Source organism: Pteronotus mesoamericanus, unplaced genomic scaffold, assembly GCF_021234165.1.
Source record: "Pteronotus mesoamericanus isolate MK-2021 breed Mesoamerican mustached bat unplaced genomic scaffold, CSHL_Meso_final contig_74, whole genome shotgun sequence".
NCBI classification, from domain to species: domain Eukaryota; kingdom Metazoa; phylum Chordata; class Mammalia; order Chiroptera; family Mormoopidae; genus Pteronotus; species Pteronotus mesoamericanus.
Genome location: NW_026555247.1, coordinates 41307027 through 41331371, shown reverse-complemented (window position 1 = coordinate 41331371; position 24345 = coordinate 41307027). Strand labels below are relative to the sequence as shown.

The following is a 24345-nucleotide window of genomic DNA, read 5'->3' as shown; positions in this document are numbered from 1 at the left end:
TACACATGTGAGTATCAGAGTGTGAACCTGTGTGCATTTACTCACGCACATGTGTGTGAGTGTGTGTATAACTGTGAGCTTTGTGCGTGCATTCACACACCTACATGTATACATGCTAGGTGAGTGCACACATGAGTGTGAGCCTTGCAAATGCGCATACACATGCATACACATATGTGAGCGTGTATGAGTGTGTGAGGGCCTGTGGGTACACTTATATGTGCACACACATTCATGAGTATGTGGGAGTCTGCGCACATTTACACACACATGTATAATGTGTGTGTGAGAGAGAGGTTGTGCACACACAGGCCAGCACAGATGGGGGTGACCTTTTGACAAACTTCAACTTAAAGACATTAAAGGCTTTGAGGAAGGCAAGGGGCAAGGGGAGGTACGTGGACGGGCGATTCGGGATGGGCAAGGGGACTCTGGGAACGTCCTCAGCCTCTGTTTGGATACGTAACGGTTTTTAAAGGAAAACAGGCGCAGGCGTCACTTCCAGGTCCAGATTTTCTTGGTGAAGTCTCTTCTTTGGCTTCGAACTAATCAACCAATGACAGTTATATTAAGCACAAAGCACAGGAATTTCAACGATCAATATTTCAGAGACAAATCTGCCATTTTTATTTCCATTCTGTTTTAATATTTTCTGAATAGAATTTAATGGATTTCTGGATTTAAAATGAAATGGAGAGAGAAAAAATATGACTAAGAGAATAAGCAGAGACTTTAGCATTAAAATGACAATTATAAATTAAAAGCCTTTTATTGTACTTACACAATTGGGAGAGCATTTATAACCACATGACACAGTGCTGAGAAATGATACATCATGATTAAACCTCTAACATTATAGCATATAGGTTGTATGATTCTTTAAGTTTTAAATACAACTTTGCATTGAGTGTTGTGGCTGCTTTTCTTTCTCTTGTGCTCCCTTACCTGATTCAGATGTGCTCAAAATTCTTTTGGTTCTCTTCTGCTAAAGTTCTTACTTCTTAGGAATCAGGCATATAGAGATAGGAACGGTGTTTACCCCAGATGTATTTATGGTTTAATCATCCTGATGGATTGAACACTAGTTCCCCAAAACGTGGTGCACGCTGCCACCTCGTGGTAAGAATGGGAACATGTGTGGATTAAAAAAAAAACCCCAAACCCCAAAGAAAGCAAAGATCACGGAAACGGCCCTCGTGTGTTACTCTGAATTTTGAGTGTTGCTTCCTTTTTATTGCAAGTAACTGACGCTGCCGTTTGATTGCAAGGAGGCCCTAACTTCGAGTTTCTCCCAGGTGACCTTAGGAAATAGGTGGCTGGTTTTTAGGGGGCCATCGCGTTTGATCCATGCGCACGGAATTTCGAAGTGGAATTAGTCTTCTGCCAAATGGCAGCCGCGCGCTTCCCCCGCAACGGGTAGAGAGCGGAGGCACGGGCCGCAGTGCCGCCTCCGAGGAGCCCTCGGCTGTGTCACGTGGCCCCGAAGGCGCCTTCTGCACCCAGAGTCACGCCAGTCAGGGGTCCCGCTCCCCGGGTCCCGGTGTGGAGCAGGCCGGGGTTACTGTCCTCTCAGTGATGTTTATCAGTGAAAACGATCTGGGAACACCGACTCCAAGTCTGAAATGCTAGGCCCTGTACGAGTTAAAAAATGGAAACTTTAAAATGTCGTGCCCGCAGCCTCAGAGAACTGGTGGGGAAGACGATAAGTGTCTACTGAGTGTTGAACGCTTTGCACAATTGTACTAGGATTGAAGGAAAAGATGCTTTTCTGTTGGATTGGAATATGGCAAAGCTGTGTCGGTAAGAGCGGTCTGATGCGATGGGACAGCGGAGTGCGGAAGGCGCGTTCCAGGCAGAGGGCACGGCGAGCGACCACCCCGCTGCCAGGAGTGTGTGCCGGGCGGGGCGTAGGAGGGCAGCCGTGGGACGGGGCACAGGGTGCCCACGTGCTCGAAGGGCCAATGAGAATACAGCTGGGTCAGGGAGCCGCAAGGGGTCCTTCTGGGTTTTTTACCACAAGATAGAAATGAGACTTTCATAACCCACTGCATGTCTGGATTCATAGACGATAAATACCCAGCCAGACCACACCAGGGAAGTCCGGGTGCCAATAGATCTTGTTTCTGGTGTCTGTGGAACAAAACTGGCTTCTGTTCAAGGAGTGTTAAGTTGCTCGGCATTTATTTCTTAGCCTGGGCAAGATTTGCTTGTTTGTTTTTCTTTGTTTTATTGTTGTTTGCGGAGCAGTTCTAAATATTATTAGCAAAGGGAAGGAGGAAAAGGTGAAATAGTTCCTGGAATGGTCGTAGTTTCCAAAACTGAGGAAGACCCCAGCGGACCAGCACACTTGCATGCCTGTTGGACGTAAAGAGGTGGGTCAGGATGTCATTTATTGACAGTCCCAGCTTACCTGTCGCATTCCCAGTCCAACTGCCACCGTTTAATAACTGACATGGGACGTTGGTCATGTATAAGACATTGTCACGACTGCAAAACAGCAGAATCAGGACCAAAATCACATTTGGAGAATTTGGAATTCAAATCTCAGTACCCTTACCAACATACTATTGTATTTTGCTCAACGATAGAATGGAAACTCATTTTTATATATATTAATTTTTATAAACCCATTCTATTTAATAATAATTTTAATAACTTTTCCAATTCATTCTAGAGGGTAAGTATTTATGCTCTTGTAAAGGTATTCTTTCCTTGGTGGATGACTTATACAATTTTTTACTAAAGCATTTTTCAGCCGCGCCAATCAATTTGCAGAAAACTTCTTGTACACATTTTGACAACAGTCATTATCCACTAAACAAACCATGTCAGTTCTGCAACAGCCAGTACGGTTGACTATAGAAATTCAAACTTCGTTTCTTAGGAAAAAAGCAGATTTTGGCAATAATATACTGGGTCATTAAATTTTACATTGTAAAAGGTTAACAAACCACTAGCTCAATAAAATGTTAAGCAAAAAACTTTTCCAAATGACTACTGAACATTTTCTACTCTTTAAGCCTTTTTTCTTTTTCAAAGTGACTGTTACATCTTTTTACTCTTTAATCAGGGACCTAAAGTCAAACTAGGTAGTGAGGAAGAAGAAACTTCGTTCTCCTGAGGAGAGGTGGGGGGCAGGGAGGTTCTGGGTCCACTTTGCTGGAGTTGACCAGATCTTTGCTTTACTGTTCGATTTTCAAGACTCAAGTGTTTGGGCTTTTTTTTTTCTTTTAAGAATTCCCCTAAGAGTGTTAAAATATACTAATTTGCATTACGCAAGGTACTTTTCCTGATAATTTTGATTTATTTAGTAAATAGAGTTGACCTGTGAACAATGCGGGGCGTGTCCCGCCCACCTTCCCCCAGCTTTCCCCTTGGCTGGGAGCCTTACCGACAACATAAACAGAGATGAACATGCATTTTTTTTTCTGTTATATGTATTATATACTCTATTCTTCCAATAAAGTAAGCTAGAGAAAAGAAAATGTTAAAAAATCATAAGGAAGAGAAAATATACTTACAGTATTTATTGAAAAAAAATTCATGTATACGTGAGCCCGTGCAGTTCAAAGGTCAATGCACATTTCAACATGGTAGCTTTCTTAAATATCTGCAATATATAGTTTGAAAGTGAAAAATTCACTGTCACATGACTGTAGTGTTTGGATTATATTGATCATTAATAAAGCTCTGCTGAATGACTGACCACCGTAAATTATGTGTTGTATCAAACATGTGTTGTATGTAGTATTTCTAGAATGCCTAGTCATAAGAGGGTCACAGGCTATTATTGAAAAAGATAAGCCCTAAGATTACATTGTACGAGATGTGTGGAGTGATCACAAAGGTGAAAACAAACCTTAAAGGTGAAGAGTTAGCTGTGAAGCGCCATCTCTGTGCTGGAATCCGTAATGAAGTTCTGCCGGAGAAACGGATTCTTCTTCACCTCCTGGTTCTCTGGTAACGAGAGGAATGCATTTTTCCTAGTATTGGTATCATAGCTGACATTTTCTTTCCTATATCAAGCCCTTCACTATTTATCATATTTATGTAGCCAAATTTCTCATGTTTATGTGCACCTTCTTGGAGTTACCACCAGCACCCTAACTGTGCATTGTAATTGGGGCATTGTAGAGCAAAGTTACAGCACTCGTGAAATTCATGCAGCGTAGACTCATGTCATATACATCTCTGTCTCTCTCTATCTGTGTATCTCTTTATCTGTGTTTGTATTTCTATCTGTCTGTATGTCTATCTCTGTCTGTGTATGTTGGAAGTCAACGGGGTAATACATCTTTTTCTTTTGTTGATCAGGATAAATTTTCTCCTGTTCTGAGTTTCCATATCACTCTTCACTTTTTCGTATGCTTAAATAGCATTACAGGGTTTTGTCTAAGACATCGTGTTTTCGGTTAGTATTTTGTAAACATACACTTTTCAAAATTATTTCCATATTTCAATTACATCCTTTTGCTCAGTACAGCTACGTTTATATAGAGAAATTGGGAAGCATAATGTCATGTATGAGGTAGGCACTTCCGGTTTACTAGATGGATGCACCAAGTTAAAAAAAAGAGAGAGAGAGAGAACCGTATGGCCAATGGACTTCATTTTCACAATGGGCATTCCCACACCCGTTTTATCAGCCAGACAGCTCTAGGGGAACGCCAGCTCTGCTCGTCACACAAGACATTTCTACCCCCGTGACACTTCCAAGAATGCAAGGTCAGGCCACGAAACTCAAGCCGACGGCCGGGCATCGCTGCGGCCTTCTGCTGGCGGAGGTGCGGGCCGACCGATCAGTGCTGAGCACTCGGTAGAGCCTCTGTGTCTCCCTCTCCTTGCTTTCAGCTCCCTGTGAAGGCAACACGTTCTTCTGCCACAGCAACATGTGCATCAACAGCACCCTGGTGTGCAATGGCCTCCAGAACTGTGTGTATCCGTGGGACGAAAACCACTGTAAAGGTAATGATTAGCCCTGGCCCTGTGCACAGCCCCCGCCGGCGGGGGGCGGTCAGTCCTGCCAGTGTGAGACGTCTCAGACAGTCTCACAAACAGTGCAGAATGGCTGTTAGGAACTTTGGGGGCTTTATAGGCAATTGGGAAGCCTTCCTCTTTGCCATTTTGGCTGCTGTCGCCAGAAGGTTCTCATGCCTCAATGCCCAGGGGACCCTCGGGAGCCCTTGCCGGTTCCCTTTGGTTCAGATCCAGTATGAACCATTTCGCAAAGGGAATGAACAAGCAGATCAATCGTGCTTCTGTGCTCCAAGTCCAGTATCACCTACAGAAATGGGTAGGAGCCCAAGCCAGCAGCCCACAGCAGCCGGGCACAGGGGGTCAGCGAGGAGGGCAGAGCCGGCATCACCACTGTAAGGTGGGGGTGACAATGACCAGTTTCTTGTCCCAGGTACCACTTTGGAATGGATGGGAGCTCGAATATTGTGGGAAAATTCAGACCATTTCCCTTGCCTTTGAGATTTCCATCAGCTTGAGCACCTCCCCACGCTGGTCCAATGTGGGGACAGGGCCGGTGACCACGTCTCCTGCTTATGAACAGGGCCCTCGGCCGGGGTGGTAACACCTGGGCTTCTCAACCGGCCTCTCCAGTCTGCCCTGGGGAGGGGCCGTGGGTCTGGTCTGGGAGCTGCCGGGAGAGGAGCCATGCGCTGTCCCGTCTCCCTGAGCAGCAGGGCTTTGCTCACGGTGTCCTGGGTGCTGTGGGACCTCAAAGCCGCAGGCTCTTGCTGACCTTAAGGGAAATGAGAGGTGTTTCTCAGTAAGTCTACCTCCGTGTACGGGACGTCATTGGGACAATTGCCCAGACTTCGCGTTGCTGGGGATTTTAAACATGGTTTTTACCAATTATGGTTGTTTCACTGGGGAGACGGCACGGGATGCCTTCGTGCTGCCCTTCCAGAAGTGTCTGTCTTGAAGTTCAAATACCGTTTGGGTTCAGGTTATTGTTGTTACTTTGACTTCAGTTCTCCATGTCAGAAATAAACTCACAAAAATATGGGTGCAGCCACGTTCCCAAGGGCTGAATTTGGAAGTTTCCTCATGCCTTTGAGAAAAATAATACTGCCTTTAAAACTAAGAGATCATGATCAAATGTCACTCATAAGCCTCATAAGATCTTATCCAAACAAGCATTTACGTTTAAAGCAGGGATGTTGGGCAACGGGAGGGCTGTGTCTGAGGCTGGAACAGAGGGTCCTTGTGAAAGTGAAAGATTATGTTTATTTATAAAGATCAGCTTATGCTGTTCTAAATTTCTTTTTTAACTTTTTTATTTAATTAATTGAGGGAGAGGTAGAAAGAGAGAGAGAGAATGAGAGAGGGGGATACATCGATCTGTTGTTCTACTTATTGGTGCATTCATTCTTGCATGTGCCCTGACGGGGGATTGAACCCTCAACCTTGATGTGTGGAGATGATGCTCTAACCAACTGAACTACCTGGCCAGGGCCCTTTAACTATTTTTAATTACAAAAAAAATTCTATGCTCAGCCTATTTCATCTTAAAGTTCTCCGTGCCCGCTCTGATTCCCGTATTAATGCGTGGTGGGTGTGTGTTGTTTTCTGTGTCGTTTTCCCTCTTCCCCACCCGTAGAAAAGACGAAAGCCAGCCTGCTGGACCAGCTGACCAACACCAGTGGGACTGTCATTGGCGTGACTTCCTGCATTGTCATCATCCTCATTATCATTTCTGTCATTGTGCAGATCAAACAGCCTCGTAAAAAATATGTGCACAGGAAAGCAGACTTTGACCAGACAGTTTTCCAGGAGGTGTTTGAGTCCCCTCATTACGAGCTGTGCTCTCTCAGAGGGGCGGGGGCCACGGCAGACTTTGCCGACGTGGCCGACGACTTCGACAACTACCATAAACTGCGGAGGTCTTCTTCCAAGTGCGTCCACGACCACCACTGTGGGTCCCAGCTGTCCAGCGCGAAAGGCAGCCGCAGCAACCTCAGCACAAGGGACGCGTCTGTCCTGACCGAGCTGCCCGCCCCGCCCGCCAAGCCCCTGGTCCCGCCCGCCGGCCGGAGAAATATCCTTGTCATGAAACACAACTACTCCCAGGACGCTGCCGACGCCTGTGACATCGACGAGATCGAGGAGGTGCCCACCACGAGTCACAGGCTGGCCCGCCATGAGAACGCCGTCCAGCGGTCAGTACCCTAGCTTTTTTGGTGACAGCTAGAAACTGAGGACCGAAACGCTGCCAGGATATTGAGGGGCTGCTTTGTCTTCATTTTTCAGTTTCTCTTTTGATTAATGATTTAAGCCAGTGTCTCCACTTTTTCCTCTTTTTTTTTTTTTTTTTTGCTTTTCGCTGTTAGCCATGCTGCCCCCAAAACCCCAGGTGTACATGAATATATGTGTAAGAACACACAGACCAAAGATATTTTATTTATCTCGACACATATACAACACTCATTTCTACAAGCTCTAGGCTGTCATCTGTATTACAGATTTACGTTGCTCATTTGCTTCCACGTGGTCACTAATGTCCCAATCGATATTTATATTTTTTAATATATGAAACGACATTTGGAAATAATTGCCTTACCAAGATGGTTAACTCATCTTGCTGAATAATTTTAATGTAGAAATAGCATATTTTACAATACAATGTATTATATTTTTGGGTATGAAAATGAAAATACTTTTTTCCACATCTTACATAATACATATATTACAAATTGCATAGGATAGCGTGGTATGCTAAAATACTCCAATATTTATATTTAAATGTAGCAAAGATTAGTAGAAACATTTGATTTTTCCTTTATTATAAGACAGTATGATCTGTATTATATCATTAGCTCTAAAATTAATAATGGTTTGGGGGAAAGGAAATCTAAATTTAGGGGAAAATTATCTTCAATCCCCAAATCCCATCTACTTATGTTTTGTTTTGCATGTTTACTAGTGTTTGGTCTGTTTTATAAATGTACATACTTTCTCAATTCCCGATACATTTTCAGAACCTTAACTATTTTAGTTGATTTAAGATTTTTGCATGCTGATGGCCAAGGTCTATTTTCATAGTTTTATGAAATTTTAGGAATGCTTTGAAGTAGGTATTTGTGTGCATATTTATTTTCCATGCAAACAGTACTTTGTTGAATGAAATAGACATAACATTCCAGGTTCTGCCTCATTGGGTCTCTAAGCAAACATGAATCTGAATACAACACCACTAGGGTCTAAAAAGGAAACGCAAGGTAAGCGAACACCCTTGGTTCGTTCTCCCGCTTTGTCGTATTCTGTTGTTTCTGTTTTGTTTTGTTGCGACTGTCTTGTAGAATTGTAGGGAATGGGCTATTTATTCATTATTTCTTGAGAAGTAGAATGGATTCAATGCTGATGGAAGGGTGGTTCTTAGTACATGTACCTTCAAAATAAATATTAACATTCTTACCATCAAGCATTGTACTGCAATGCTATTGGAAAGGATGTTTAAGATAAATTTTACATGTTACGAAGTTATGATACAAAAATTAGTGACCTCTTCTTAGAAATACCAGAAGAAACCTGAGGTTTTCCTAATTAAAAAATTGAGTCTTGTCTCAATAGAACTGAAGTCAGTCTATAAAATCGATAACAATTTTATTGATTTAATTTGGCAATATTTTACTCCAAAATCATACACTAAGAACTTGTACAACTCATACACTCGTATTTTTGCATGAATATATAGCTTATTTCATCAAAATTAAATGCAGCATGTTATGTTGAATGCTTGACAATGTAAAACATTCATCAGTACCAGCTGTCTACGTGTGCCTCTAATTCGTTGTTGAGGATCACAATGGCTTTGCTTTTGGCCCTTGATAGTCCATGTCTATATTAGACTAATTTGTCTCCAATGAAATTGATGGCTAATCTCTTAAGAACTCTTCAGACCTATCAACTCTTCTTGAATTTGGTGAATACATTTCCACGCTCTAGATTACCTTGATAAATTGGTGTATTTGTGTGTATTTTTCATTGGGAGAAAATGTCTTAACTGTGTTTTATTTTCAGAGAAGAACTATTTATACACACATGGGGACTGTGAAAAGAAAATTCTATAGTGAATTGTGAAAAGTGGACATATTTCTAAATCCATTCCACTGCCTTTATCCAAACTTAAGAATTACAGACATTTGTTATTTCTTCGGCAAGACATCCCTGCTGCACAATGATGTGTTCATTTCGTAATTTGGTTGCTGGCCACCAAGTGCTCCTTAGTATTTAAATACATTTTGAAATTTACTGGAAACTTGAAGAAGAAATTAGTTCCTGATTCAGACTATCCCAGCTTTATTTTGACTCTCACTTCCACTTCGTTTCTATGTTGTTCCACGTCTCTGTTATATAATTGTACATTGTGTGATGTGTGAAAAAAACACGATTTGGGATGAACTTTGTGTTACATGTGCATTGTTTTTATTGTATAGACTGCTTGAGAATAGTGCGTTCCTGAGGGATTTTGAACACGCTACAAGGAAAAGTGAAAATGCGGACCATGGCCACACCAGCCAGCGGTTTCGTGGACTGACTGTAACGTCTGTTGTATTACGATTCAATGCAGCCAAAAGTAACGAGTAAAATTCCTAGATGGCAATAAGAAAAATCTCATTTTTTGTCTTTTTTCTGGACCCCCAATTTCCTTTTTTTTTATATCAAAGGAAAATACCCAGTTTCAGAAATAGTTTTTGAAACCGTGTATTTTACCATTTATACCCTTCCGTAACGATGTGTTTTGAATTAAGCACGTAGCACTATGACCGCATTGACAGTTAGAGAAAATACCCTGCATGTCAGTTCTGGATATTTCGGTTGGAAACCCAGCCTCTCTCTTGGGCACCTTGTAAAAAGCATGCCCCCTCCAGCACTGCTGCCCCTCCCATTTCTTCCTGCCATCTGCTTGCTCCGTGTCACTTTTTATGTAAAGGTGTATAGAAATGTATAATAATTTCCTAACTTGAGTTAAGAGAAATGTTTTCTTCTATCAGAGTGATAAAAAAACGGATGCACACACTTTCTATCAACTCTTTCCACGTTTGAGGCCGCAGGGTGTCCTTTAGCGTGGAGGCTTGTGTCTCCAAAATTTTATGGGAATATGTTCATTTTAGAATAGGAAAGTCTTTTTTAAATGCTTTAAAAAACTACAGACCATTTTATGACCCAAATTATACCATTCTGAGTTGTTTTTATACTAAGGCACACCTATGATAAGATGTGTTTAAATGTAAATAAAGTAAAATCATATAATATATGCAATTGCTGTTGAGTTATATACACACTTTATAGAGGTTGATTTAGTGATTGGGTACTTTTTAAATACTGAATATATATTCTTAGAAAATAAATTTTAAAAACCAGAATCACTATAAATCTGCTTAAAAACACTTCCAAAGCTTCTGAATTCTACAGAATTCTGTTCTTCAAACAGCAAAGCAGTCTCTTCTATCGCCATTCAAACCTCGTAACTCAAGCAGACTGCACACTCAATAGATGAATTATTTGCATACATCCCTGTTAGAAATTCAGTTTTATATATGTCACAAAAACAAACACATGGGAAAGAAAATTTTTGTGATAGAAAAATTTAAAAATTATCATACCAATTCTGTAGAGTCCACATTGAAAAAATGCCAGTCTCCAGAAGTAGTCACCTTTGTGACTTTGATAGGCTGGAAAATGGAAAAAAAATATCAAGCATAATAATAAAGATATTTTTTATTTTGCTACATATTTTTATACACATTGCTTACGTTAAAATGTAGGCTTTTTGATCTTCTTGACTGATTTATTATCCCGGCTACTTCAATGCCCTTCAATTCAAAGTGCAAGCCGGTAGAGGTTATGTTTGGAAGTGAATAGCCATATTTTATATTGCTTTATTTAGGAATCTTCATAGGGCCCTTTGCACTCGCTCGGAACAAATAATCCCAGAAAAGTACGATGCACGTGCCAAGACCCTTGATAACAGCAGGAAGGCAGGGAAGCAGATCAGGCGAACCGTTGCAATCGCCTGTCCGGCAGCCGTCCCAGGGCCTCTGGCTTCTCCGGGTCTTCCTAAGTGCACAGGCTTCTTCTGCTTTGCTGGTTCAACGCTGAAAAGATGTTTCCACCGGAAATCTACCAATGGAGACTTGAGACAAACGAACGAACATCCAGCGACACTACCTAGAATGATAAAGACGGATTGCTTGCAGGTATTGAATACACGACAGGTCCGGGGGAAGACAAAACTATTTCCAACACAGAACAGGCCCCTGTAGGGCTCAGACTCAAACCTGTTTACCACTGAGCACCAACGAATCAGAAAAGACGACAGGGCCATGGGGAGGCAGGGTCGTGGAGGTGGTCTGCTGCCTGGCGTGGCTCTAGACGCTCGATCTTGGGGGGGTGGGAGAGGGGCGGTTCCTACAGAAGGCTCTTCAAAAGCCAGTACTGACCTGGATCCATATACTAAAGACTCCTGTTTCCTGACTCTCTCAGACCGTATCACCTGAATAGCAGCCTCTGGTTCATATCCGGTTGGGCAGACGCAGGTAGGTGAGGAAGGAGATCTTTCAGGCTTTTTGAGATGTTACCACGTGTTTCAAATCATGTTATTTTAAGAAATAATTATATTTTTGATAAAGTGATTTCCGATATTACTTATGCAAGTGCTTCATTAATTCCATGTTTTCAATCGTGTGATTATACCCTGTGTTAGTTCATTTGAAAACAGCCACTTTCATTGTCTCTCTCTACGTCTGAATTCACTTTCAAAATCTGGGAGGCATAGCATCACGTGCAATACCTGGGAGGCCCTCAGGTGAGCTTTTTCCTTCTAAATGCTTTTTAGTTGCTGATTCAGATGGGTGTGCTGACTTGGAAATAGGAATTTTCTGTACCTGATTTTATACACACGCTGTTTTATGCATCACACTGCAAAACAGACATGGAATGTTTGATTTGCCATAATTAACTTCCCTGTGGTTGGGTGATCACAATGTGGCTATGAACCTAACTGGAGGTCAGTGGCCTTGGACGTTTAAAGAACAGTCCACGTTGTGTAGATTCTGGCTTTTCTGTTTCACATTATTTTTTTTTCCACTAAAGTTATTTCAATGGGTCTGAGTCTGCAAACTGTTTTTCTTGGTGTTTAATAAAGTTAGGTCTTTGAGATTATCTAAATATTCACTTAAGCTATTGCATCGACTTTTCCTACATTTTTTCCCTTAGTAATTGGGGGTTTTCCTCAAATTGGAGAGCTTTAAAAAAAATGCCATGAATGGATTTTTCTTGACCTGAGGATATCATAATAAATTGCAAAATATGATACTGGTCTCTGTTATCTTTAGTAAAGTCATAGAATATAATTCATTTGATGTTTTGGTGATAATAGCATTTTGTCTTAATATGAAGTTTGTATGTTTCAGGGATTAAAGTTCTGTCAGAATCCACCTCTAAGGGGTAGGTTTAATAAACAAAATCTTTACATTGATCTGAACCCTAAATGTCTATGATTCTAAGTCATATGGGGGTCAGGCCGGGGAACAGGGCTGAGGCGGCCGGGGCGCCTCTGTGTCATGACTGGGGACGCCCCTTCCCTGTGCCCATTCCCAGCCGCCTCACGATGCGCAAGTCCCAGCCAAGGATGTGTTCAGTAGTCAAAGAAAATGAAAGAAGATGAATTAATTATCAATCTCTTATACACTTAATTACTGTTTCTCATGCCCCTTTGAAAGGCTGAATAAAGCAGCAAAATACAGTGTATTGTTAAAATAGCCAGAGACATGTGCTTTATTAAAAATCCTTTTCAGTAAATCCGAGGCCCTTTGTTAGTACAGAACTACCCTCGTTAATTTTATTAATGAACTGAAGTTGCATTATGGATTTCTTTCACCGAATAATGTTATTCGAATAAATCAAACAGGGTAATGAAAATAAACGCAGGTGACTGATGTCAGACACTCCTAACATCTCATTTTTTTATTGTAGCTTTAGTTCTTCCTTGTGTGTTATTAAAGAGGCAAATGACCTCTGAATATGTCTTTAATTCCTCAGAGGTGTGCATAATAGACCCAACCCGCTTCAGACTCCTGTCAGTTACAAGGGTGTTTTCCAGAAGGTTCTTATTGCTGTTGTGGCATGATGGTAGAGTTAAACCACTACTTTATGTCCAGGAATGGTAATTGCAGTCAACATGCTCTTGCTTAGTTTTGACTCTTACCGTCTCTCCCAACTCTGAGGCATGTTTTACGTTGGCTCATTCTTTGGAAAACTATTTGTTTTGCCCTCCTGTTAATAGTCACAGATATAGACACGAATGCAAAAGTGACCAGAAGATGTCATGTATGAATTGTGTAAAAGAAAACATTCTTATGGTATCACATTATGAAATTTGTATTCTTCATGCGCTTTCTCATGACTTCGGTTTAATATTAACATAGCCGACCTTCCTGAGCCTGCACTGTCTATGTACGAGGCTTCTTCTTAAGTGCTTTGGGGTTGAGGGAAAAAAGGTGGCAGTCGCGAGGAGGACGTGACAGTGGAGCCTGGCGGAGGAACGGTGCTCGGAAGAGCTCGAGAGGAGAGTGAAGCCCCAAATCACTGGCTACGTTCTCCATCTTGAAAAGCTCATTAATTTCTTCTAATTTTGTATGGAAGATAAAATATATTCAACTGTCAAGGGCATATAATACAGATGATGTTTTGTAACAGAGAAGTTAGTAGCATAAATGTGGGTATAAAAATATATGTGCAAGGGGCTCAAGAGAGGTTTAGCTGTATAGTCATCCGTCCAAGCAGGTCTCGAAGGCTGGAGACCACTGTTGGATGGTGCGCCAGGGAGAGACTTCCACCCGGAGAGGCTGGAGCAGGTGTAGCTTGGAGGGCCATGGGCTGGGGCAGAGGGGCAGGGGGCAGAGGGGCAGAGGAAAGAAGTGACAGTGAGTATAGTTGGAGGCAGGGTGGCATTGCCCGCCCTGAGCGCATGCCGTGCCATCCAAAGGAGTTCGCGTTGCATTCAGAGAATATTTTCATGCCTCTTAGCAAAGCATGTCTCAAAAATTGTATTTCCAACAGAATTCTTGGACAGCAGTGTGTTTGCTAAATTTAATGACATTGGAATAAGTGAAGAAAAACATTACAGAAAATAGATTAAAAAAGAATAATTGATGAATGGTTAGATAGCTACAAATATCTGTCCTGCTTTTCTTTCTGCCATGGTTTATCATTTTAAGGTTACAGTTAGCCAACTAGCCAACATATTAAGAGCTGTATGCTCAATACCACTTGAGTGTTTTACATGTAAATATTCTCTTAGCCATCTTAGCGATTCTTTGACTAATAATGATTATACTTGTTAAGGTGCTGGTGGTTATTGTTATAATTCCATTGCACGCATGAAAAAAACTGAAGGGAATTTTAGTAACTTTTCTAAGATTGCATCACAGGGAAGAAATCCAGCTCTGAACCCAAGCGGATGAACCCCAGGGTTAGCTAGCAACCTCACCATGTGCAATACAGACCTTCAGTAGCCAACAGTATGTTTCACTGAAAGAAGTTGATACTTATTCATCATAACCCCAAAGTGTTCTGTTCCCTCGTCTGTAAAACTGCATATTATATATAGTACCTTCTCTCTGCCCTGTTGCATTTGAGATCAAATGACAATGCATTGGAAGATATTTTTATACTCTGGTACATTATAAATACATTGTTTTTCCTAAGTCATGTGCAAAGTTTATTTTATGGTCGACAGGGCGCAAACATGCCATCTGTAATGAGCGGTGGGGAAGTGATGTCATTAAGGGCATTTGTAAATTCTACCCTGAAATTCTTTGCTTTGCTTATGAAACTTTGTCTAATTCAATTTCACAATAAAAAAGAAAATTGACAAAATCATTCCTGGAACTTTAGTTCTATAGGGTGAGATATTCAATTGCATACAGTCACAATACTTAGGTTTATAATAAGCACATGTTGTTCCCTTTTGTATGATGCCTCCCCGAGACCCTGCCCTTGTCTGCCAGCAATTCCAGAGCTTGCCCTCGGAGGGTGAGGAGCTTAAATTCTGACTAACCAGCCACAGGACTTGAAAAGTTAAAATTTTAAAACTTCAATTTTTCACAGGGAGTGACTTCAAATCTCATCACCCAGTGATAAGGATTTTAATCTTTCTAATGTCAACCACCGTCAAATTTCTATCTCAAAAGAACAGGCGGCTGAGAGGTGGACTGAGTAATTCCGACCCACTCAGTGGTCTGTTTACATGGTGGTTTCTCGCAGTTTCTGATCCAATGAGGGGGAAGATCCATTTTTCTGTCCCCAGATGAAACTATAGCTTGGTATGATAAACTCATTTCATACAAAAACTATTCTTGACCTGACTAACAGACGGATCTTCCCTAGAACACTGACATGTAAATATTCTGTTTTCTTAGTAAATTTAGAAAATGTGGCCACCTCCGAAGACACACACAGAAAGAACAGGCTTTATTTCAGAAGAGGGCGCCCCGGCCAGGCCACAGCTCTGCATCGCGGTGTAAAATACGAGAGCCCGCTGGGGAAGGCTCCGTCTGTGGGAGACCCTGTTCCGAGCCCCCTATGTTACAGGCATCTACCCAGGTAACCCTCGCCACAGCCTTGTAAGGTATCGTCATTAGCTTCGTTCCCCCGATGAGGCAAGGAAGTCCCAGGTTGCTCTATAACACTCCCCAGAGCGTGCAGCTGATAAACTGTAAGGCCCGGGCTCTGAGCTCGCAGACGCTCCTTTGCTCTCCGGTTCCCGGGGCAGCGCGTCAACGACAGGGACTCCTGCGGGATTTGGGAGGACGCCGCAGTTGACGTCATGGCTCTCAAGGTCACGCCGTGCGAGAGGCAGCTGCTTCCTGGCCCCTCTGCGAACTCTCTGTTCTCCGTGGCAGCGACCACGCGGGGCGGCGCCAACGGCCGGGCGCTGTGGCTTCTGCGCAGCCACCGAGCTCTGTCGTGGGTCCTGCGGACGGACGGCTCCCCGCGTCCAGCTGGGCCTTGCAGACCCGCACTGCCCGCCTCCTCCCGCAGCTGCGCAAGCGCGGGCTCCGCGGCGAATCCCTTCTAGTGACGCAACAATGGGAACCCCACCTTCCCGACCAAGGCCACGCTGACACGGGGAAGCGGTGTCCTGCGGCCGAATCCAAAGCGTGCTGTCGTCGGGGTGGGCAATGAAAAAAAGAATGGCCTTTGGTGGGATGCACTTGAAATGTGAAAAATTATAGGTATTGCAGTAAGTTCATGGAATTCTACCCGGTCAACCATGGGGGAGAAGGGGAGAAGGATCAGAGAAATGAGTAACACGGGCAAAGGGGCCCGTGGGAATGCGGTGAATGCTTTACCCTCGTTGCTGTTAGGGGTCAAACCGCGCTTTGGGGAGGAGAGGCAGGACCGCTTTGGCTTTGACACGAGGTGGATTGCACACACATGTACAAAAGGACCTCACAATCGTAGACACAAACACAGTAGCAGCACTTTTATCAATATCTGGGAATGAGGGGAAGGATTTAATAGAATGATCATGATTTTGGCATATATTGACTCTGTATTTTTTAGTTTGTATTCTAGAGAATGGCCTTCACTTATAATTAATACGGCTACTTTCTGTGTAGTGTATTCAGATTTTGAGCCCATTGAGTTTATGTGAAATTTTGTATTTGGGTAATAGGCAATGTAGTGTAAAAACATGAAAATATCACATTCAGATAAGTCTATATTTAAAAAGCTGGGGATTTTCTATTGTAAACGTAAGGTGTTTCTCTGGACCATGTGGTAGCATATTAAACTCTGTCTGGTGGGAATAAAACAGCTTTTCGTGCACAGAGAATACAAACCTAAGCATATAAAATGATAGTTGCTGCCCCCGATGCTGTCATAAAGATTAATGCAGAGGCCGTCCTTTAAAAATAAAACCCGCTATTCAATGCCCAATGTAATTAACGTTATGAGATTCAGACCCATCTATCAGTACCCGCTAAATAAAGATTAATGAGCAGGCCCTCCACCACAGGTGTTACTTATTCCTAAACTATCTATGTCTCAGGGGATGAAGGAATCTTGATCCATAGTGTTTCTGTGGATTTGTCAGTGAGTGGGATTACCATCAAGGTGCTCACACATGTACTAGCACTGGACTCAGAATCTGGTCAGTTACCGGCCACGCTGCCGCCTGTAACTAACACAGCTGATGGGCGATGTTTGGTTAGACATAAGGACATACTGTTGTGAAGTCAAAATATGATTTGTTGAGGATCATATTTTCAACTCTTAGCATTTACTTGGTTTTTTTTTTTTTACCTTTTTATCTATTGATTTTAGAGAGAGAGGAAGAGGGGATGGGGGATGGAGGGGGGGAGAGAGAGAGAGAGAGAGAGGAACATCAGATTGTTGTTCCACTTATTTATAAATTCATTGGTTGATTCTAGGATGTGCCCTGATGGGTGATCGAGCCCACACCTTGGCTTATCGGGATGATGCTCTAACTAACTGAACTACCCAGCCAGGGCCTTCTCTGAGAAGTTTTACAGGAAAATGCCCTAGCTAACTTTTCACCAACTGACTGACGAAAATCTGGGGTGGTGTTCTCCATCTCTGAGGACCATGGTTTCAGATGCTTTCTCTACCTTTCCACAGTACCCAAGATAAGTAAGGGAGGGCTGTTTTTCCTTTATCACTGTAGAGATCTCGTATGCCACTGATATGGCTTCAGTTCCTTCCTGAATCTTTCTTCAAAAGAAAAGTAGTGAGAAGCTCATATTAGAGTCTAGTTACTGGAATAGAGAAACTTAACTTTTCTATTTCGTTCATGAAGAATCTCGTGTCCCACCCACACTCTTTCAGAGCAATAAAGTGACTGTATTGTCTTTCAACTTGAAATAACTTGACAGATTTCTCCTGAAAAGAATCTAAACTCAAATCAAAATATTAAACTCTAATTAACTAATCAATATAAGTAATGCTGTACACAGAGATTTCCTGTGGCTTCGTGATGATTTGACACTTCTCTGCAGGTCGTCTCAGGCTCTTGATAAAAACCAAGAGTGTGTATTAATTTGACTTTTGACTAGCAAAAAAAGATAAAAAACCTTTATGGTGAATATTGAAAGTGCTTTAATGTATAATTATATGTGAATATGTAATATATGATTATATATGAACATATGAATATGTGAACATATATGAACATTAGGTATGTTATATACATCAAACTTTTTCAATAAAGTAATTTTATTGGACTCATGTCAAAGCTCTCTCACTTTTATATTCCAAAAAATACTTATGAGTCCTTGTAATTCTTCAATCGCGGCTTTATATATTAAAAAACATTTATGAAGTTCAGGCTCTGGACCAGACACCTATTTTGGGATGTAAATATATTACATATCCTTAAATATGAACTATTTTCTCATATGGAAGACAAGTCAATAAATAATTGTATCATAGATTCGAGCTATGTGGAAGTATAATGTAAGGATATATGTACTTACATTGCAGAATGTAAGTATAAATTGAATATTGCGAAGGCAGCTACTTGCTGAGAAAGTTAGAAAGATACGTGTGCATGTGCCTGGTATTGACCTGGCTGTTTTACACGCGTTGTCTCCTTGTGACAGCCATTTTCTCCAGCAGGATGCAAATGCAGTTGGTCTGACCCCGAAGGCTGTGCCGCTTACGTGACGTTTTACCTTCTAATAACAGGAAACAATACCAGAAGGTCTCCATAGGTCATTGTGGGCATTTGGAGTGTGTTGAAAGGCTTGCAGCGAAGGGGTGCCTTAGGGGGAGAGAGTATATGAGCTGAAAGCCTCCTGGGAGTCACCTCGTGCAAGATGCTGGCTTTAGAGATAAGAAATTGGGGCCAGAAACGCCATTACCTCCCAAGGTCATGCAGCAGGTCAGAGAATACAATTTCATTCTCCTGATTGCTCGTTTGGTGCTGCATGAAGAGTGCCCTCGTGGTCTACCACGTGACCTATGTCAGGGCGAAACAAGACAGGCTCCAGTGCATCTGCAAAAAGGATTTCATTTTCCAAGGCCACATTTGATTCCATGCTAACAAAATCGAAAAGGGGAACACGTTGCCTCTTTATAAAAGCAAATAGAGATGCTAGGAGTCTTTGGTCATAATGCTGTGGAATTCAGTGATCGCGAGAAGCATGCAGGAGGCAGAGACGCTGGGGAGGCCCCAGGAGCAGCTGCCGCTCCTTTGGCTTCCCAATTATCAACTCAGCTCAGGTGCCGATACTGTCGGAGCAGATAAAACACACCCTTTGGCTGGTGGAGGTTTTGGCACCTTTCCTGAAACCTGATGGTTCTAATTAATGCGGTAGCTGTGTGTGGCATCCTTCTTTCTATTCCTAACTGGTAGCCTGAGATCCATTTGGGATTCACCTAATGAGTGTATTCCAGGAAACTTCCATTTGCATTAATTAACTGTATGGTTTGAATAGGGAGCAGTTAAAATTTTGAGGCAATAATGACAAACTCATTTCTCTGCACCTTTAGTCTGTTCAAATTTAGGAATTGTTTTTTAAAAGGAAAACAGTGTGCCCAATACCATCGGGGGTCCCTTCGCCTCTGGAGTGTCGTCACTATGGCGCCCTCTTCCTTTAATGACAGAATCCCTGTTTTGTTCAGAGCATCCATGTGCCCAGTGAAGCGTTCACGTGCCCAGGTAGGCGTGGCCACCAGAGCCAGTTTTAGTCAATGACAGGGAAGTCAAAGTCGGCTGAGTGCCGACTCTAGGAGTGCCAGTCTTCGACCGAAAAGAATAGGACTTGGGTGGATTACCCTTTCTTCTTCCCACTCGGGCTGGAGGCATGGTGCCTGACGCGGAAGGGTTACTTTGATTCCAGAAGGGTGGACTCCTGATGATGAGAATACAAGTGAAGAGGAAAAAAAGGACAGGACCCGAGACAGAATGGCCGCCCGTACCCATACGCTGCTCTGGGCTGGCCCGTGTGACTGAAGACCCAAGTCCCCATTCCCCATTGACCCTCCAAACGCCATGGGAGCCTGTGCTATCCTTGGAGCATTCCTGTCAATTAAGTCAAACAAGCCTTATATCTTATGGGTCGCCTTTGCTTGCATGTGATAACGAGATTGCCCAGTGTCCTGAAAGCAGGTGAGACGGCTCAGCCTCTGCTTTCCCCTCAGCGCGCCCACGGTCTCCTCCCAAGAAGCCTGTGTGAGTAGAGGAGACTTGACCGAAGAGCTGGGATTGCAAGAAGTGTTTTGCATTGTTGAACCCGACCACGCTCAAAATCACCTCCCAGAGACTTTTTGGTCTGTCTTCTTGGACTCCACAAAGTGGAGATTTTTCTTGACGATTTTCCGTGTAACAATTTGGCCCTTAGGATTTTCTTTCCACCCCTCCATTCTCACTTTTATGTTTACATACAGCTCCTCCAGGAACGCTTCCAAGCAGGCCCCTCTCCTTATCTTATGAGCAGTAGCTGGGTTCTTGTGTTTTAAAGCTACCACACCAACACACAAAGCCTGGCTTTCTATCTCAACTGGGTGTTTATGTATTATGTGTTGGAATGTGTATATGTATATTTAACGTGTTTGTTTTGTTAAGAAGAATATTGGCTCCAGTTGTTAAGAGATAAAGATAGTTTCACTTTGTTATAAAGGAATAATTTATGTATACACATGAGTATAAATTTCTGTCCAGTTCTTTATTTCTAAAAATATCTGTGTGGGCCTAAGTAATTAAATGTCTACAACCAAGAGCAGATACGGACTTTAAAAATGGCTCCTCAAATATCAGTAACATCGCAGGAGATTTTGGAGGGTTGTAGAGCAGGAAACTCAGGTGGTCTGGAAGGTCCTTGATTGTGCAACCATTCGTGTCTTGGTATCGCCTTAAATTTCCACCTGTTAAACAACAGCCCGGTGAATGGCTTCAAAGATTATTGAGACCATAAATATTGCCGCCTGAGACAACAAAACAATGCTGTAAAATGGTAGAGTTATTGTTGTCATTGATGTTCTGTTGAGAAGGATGGCAAATCTTGGTTTTTAGATTTCTAAACTATACTGTTTTTAACCCAAACTCGATCTGAATTTTGATTATTGCAGTTTGCCTTAGATTTCCATTCTCAGGATACACAGGGTCGGGCAGAAGTAGGTTTATAGTTGTTTGTATGGGAAATGATACAAAACTTAATAAATGGAATACAAGAATAAACTCTGTGCTTCGTGTACTCACAACTATAAACCTACTGTTGCCCACCCGGTAGCCTGTCTGTGAAGTCAGGGCGGGAGCTTCTCGTCCGGGAAGCGGCGATTACGCCACCCAGCGGTATGATGTGTGATGACACCGCTGAACAGAGAACTGCAGGAACCCGGGACCCTCACACGAACACCCACACTCCTCGCATAATGCACTCCGACAGCGCCCAACAGGAGGGTGGCTTCAGGATGGCTTACTTTAAAGTGCCCCATCTTTTCCTGAAGGCGAAGCCATCTGCAGGTCGTTACAGTGACGGCATACAAAAGGAAGGGGTGACCCGGGGTTTGTGACGCAGCTGAGGACGATCACTGGGCTCGATCCTGCAGCGGCCCCCAGAGACGCGCAGCAGCGCGAAGGCGGCTCCTGCTGAAGTTTCAGAGCGCGGGGTGGCGCGGTTCCCGGCCCGCGGCCCCTCCGCAAGGGCCGGGCTTCTGCAGTTCAGAACGGGAGTCAGGATTGTGGTCATAATTCATAACCCAGGAAGGAGAAGGCATTGCCTTTATTCTCTTTTGTTCTAGAAATAATAGACAAATAAACAAAAACAGGTAAATGGTTCTTGTGCTTTCTAATTTCTACAAGAAAGAAAACTCCAATTCCAACCCGAAATCCTTATATATTCATCTGATTAGGTAAGTGAATTTTTTCCCTTTACTACTCAATTATTTTGGTATGAGATACGAGCTCTCTATATTTGAGGGGCGTATATTGCTTTAGGAAACAAGTTTGGGTAAAAAAAATGTCGTAGATATAAAGAACGTGATCTCTGTGGTCATACCACTGTTCTTCTCACCATGAAGGATATGTTTTGCCAATCCGAGTAACACACGGTGAAGTGACATACAGAAAAAAATAGCTTAAAATATAAAAATCATTTACTATTTCATGAATTATTTCTTAAAAGATATACTTTATGTTGAGTGTTAGGCAAAAGCAGGTAAGCCAGCATGGTGCAGATATTGTCAACCTCTTTTTAGAAGCAGGGCTTTCTCACAAAAAAGTGTTACTAAAAGTGTTATATGCTTGTATACATATAACACTTACATTGCAAGATACTATAAAAATACACTGAACGACTTTATTGATGTCTTTAAAAAATTAGGTTGAGATTTTCGTAGATCTTAGCAATAACCATACTTTAAAGAGGGTTGAAATTGAGACTAATACATTTTATTACTTATAGATAGGAAGTAGTGGTATCTTAAATATTTTTCTAATAGTTACTGCTATTTCTACTATTTATTAAGTACTTCCTGTATGCCAGGGATTATGCTTGGCATTATCCTACCTAAGACACACAGCAAACCTGTGAAATAAGTATGATTTTGCTCGTTTTAAAGATAAAATTTCTGAGGCTTAAAAGCGTGAGGATCTTGGAGAGATTACTGGGCTGGGTTGAGATTCCCATCAGCTTAACTCCAAAGCTCCTACCATATCCTGCTCGTGGTTTGTATCCGCATTTCCTTTTCATACAAGACTCTTTATCTCTGTGATTCTGGTTAGTACTCTTCTTTATGATTTTAAAAATGCCCTCTGAACTTTATATGATAAGAGGATGACATTTTGAAGTACTCGTGGATCAAACGATGCAATTCTGCAGAGACACGTCGTTGACGCTGTCGATAGGACGCGCTTTCTGGGAACGGCGCTGTGGCTCTCTGTGCGCTGAGGCCGGCCAGCCCACCCTCCATCCGCGTGTTCGGGGGCAGGGAGGAGAGCGTCTCAGGGGAGGGGCTGCGCGTGGAACCCTGGCGCTCGGCCGCCCAGGCCTGCGTGTCTTCATGCGGAAACAGATCATGTGGGTTTCGCCTCCATTCCAGTTGGGGTTTTCCAGTCTAATAACATGTCACAGAAGTTGGTAAGCCTACGAACTAAGCTAGGCTTGAGAATCTCTTCCCCAGGGGGCTGCAGCTTTATTACAAATTCCAGCGGCCCTTCTAAAACGTGGAAACGATAAGCTTAGACGTCGCAGTGGGGTGTCGTGAACGATTAACCCTAAGGATTTAGCTCAGGGAGGCGCAGGGCCTGGCTAAGCATCCCTTTCACCCCAGCTCCTCTCTGCCCCAGGGAGGCCAAGAGCCCGCGGGCCGCTTCCCTTCCAGCCGGCCCCCGTGGGGCCTGCGTTTGAGTTTTGACATTTATGATGGAGAGAAAAATCTCGTCCTTGAGAAAAACTGTACCAAACAATTACACTTGAGAAAATCAAATTCCAATTTACTGCAAAAACGTCTGAAAAGAGGGCACCAGAACTGTGTCTCTCTGGCCCGGTGTTAGTTTATTAAGTAAGACTATTTATTCCAAGACGTCTAACGAAATGACCGATGGATGTCGGGTGCCCGGGATGTGTTAGTTTTCCTTCTTCCCAAAGCAAGACCTGTAAATTTTATGACCCAGGGAGCCAGCAAATGTTTCAAATACTGAATCTTATTCCTTTCAAATGCTACCTGAGTCTAGATATTCAGCAGACACACCTGCTGCTGCTCATCAAGCTTGTTTTTGATACAATTTCTATTTCTATTTCAGCCCAGGCTGCTTTTGTGTGTGTGAGTCTGTCTTCCCTACAGAGACCTGGGGAGACTATTGGGCAATATTTAAGAAGGCCGCATCGCTGTTGTGCACTGTAACTCATTCTACGAATGCAGGGTGCTGCGGGTGGTATAATCAACATCAACGGATTTGTTAATTAATTACTGGCATCCAATGAGCCTGGGGATAATGTGCCTTGACTCCATAAAATTCCAGCCGATGACCAATAACAGCGTATGCACTACGCTTTACGCTGACTAGTCCTCAGTTTTCTACTAGAAATGTTACTGCTTACTTAAGACATTGGCATCTAGCTATGTTTATGTCTATGTATTCTTTATAGTCAATGAAAGCTAGAACTGTAGATTCTCATTACCCACCGGCGTATTGACTAATGAATTTATTTCTAATTAAATACAAATACTACCGTAATGTTTCAGAGAACTATTGGGTTTGTTGTTCACTTTGTTGAACAACCCACAAAGCAGAAGTAAGGCTTCTCTATTTAAAGATAAAAGCTGTGCCAATCATTTGGGTACATGTGATTTTTCCCCCTAAAC

The 24345-nt window shown here is 42.6% G+C and overlaps 1 protein-coding gene across 2 annotated transcripts in view; it reads left to right on the top strand.

Moving 5' to 3' along the window:
• NETO1 (neuropilin and tolloid like 1) overlaps positions 1-9151 on the top strand; it is a 69968-nt gene extending 60817 nt beyond the window's left edge. Inside the window, exons 8-11 of one of the 2 annotated variants that reach the window (XM_054583895.1) lie at positions 4852-4965; positions 6611-7169; positions 8154-8228; positions 9031-9151. In XM_054583895.1, the coding sequence (XP_054439870.1) occupies positions 4852-4965; positions 6611-7169; positions 8154-8214 (734 nt within the window). In that variant the 3' untranslated portion in view covers positions 8215-8228; positions 9031-9151. The remainder of the gene's footprint in view (positions 1-4851; positions 4966-6610; positions 7170-8153; positions 8229-9030) is intronic. The other variant, XM_054583894.1, reaches the window with a different exon arrangement.
• Positions 9152-24345: the final 15194 nt, after the last annotated feature.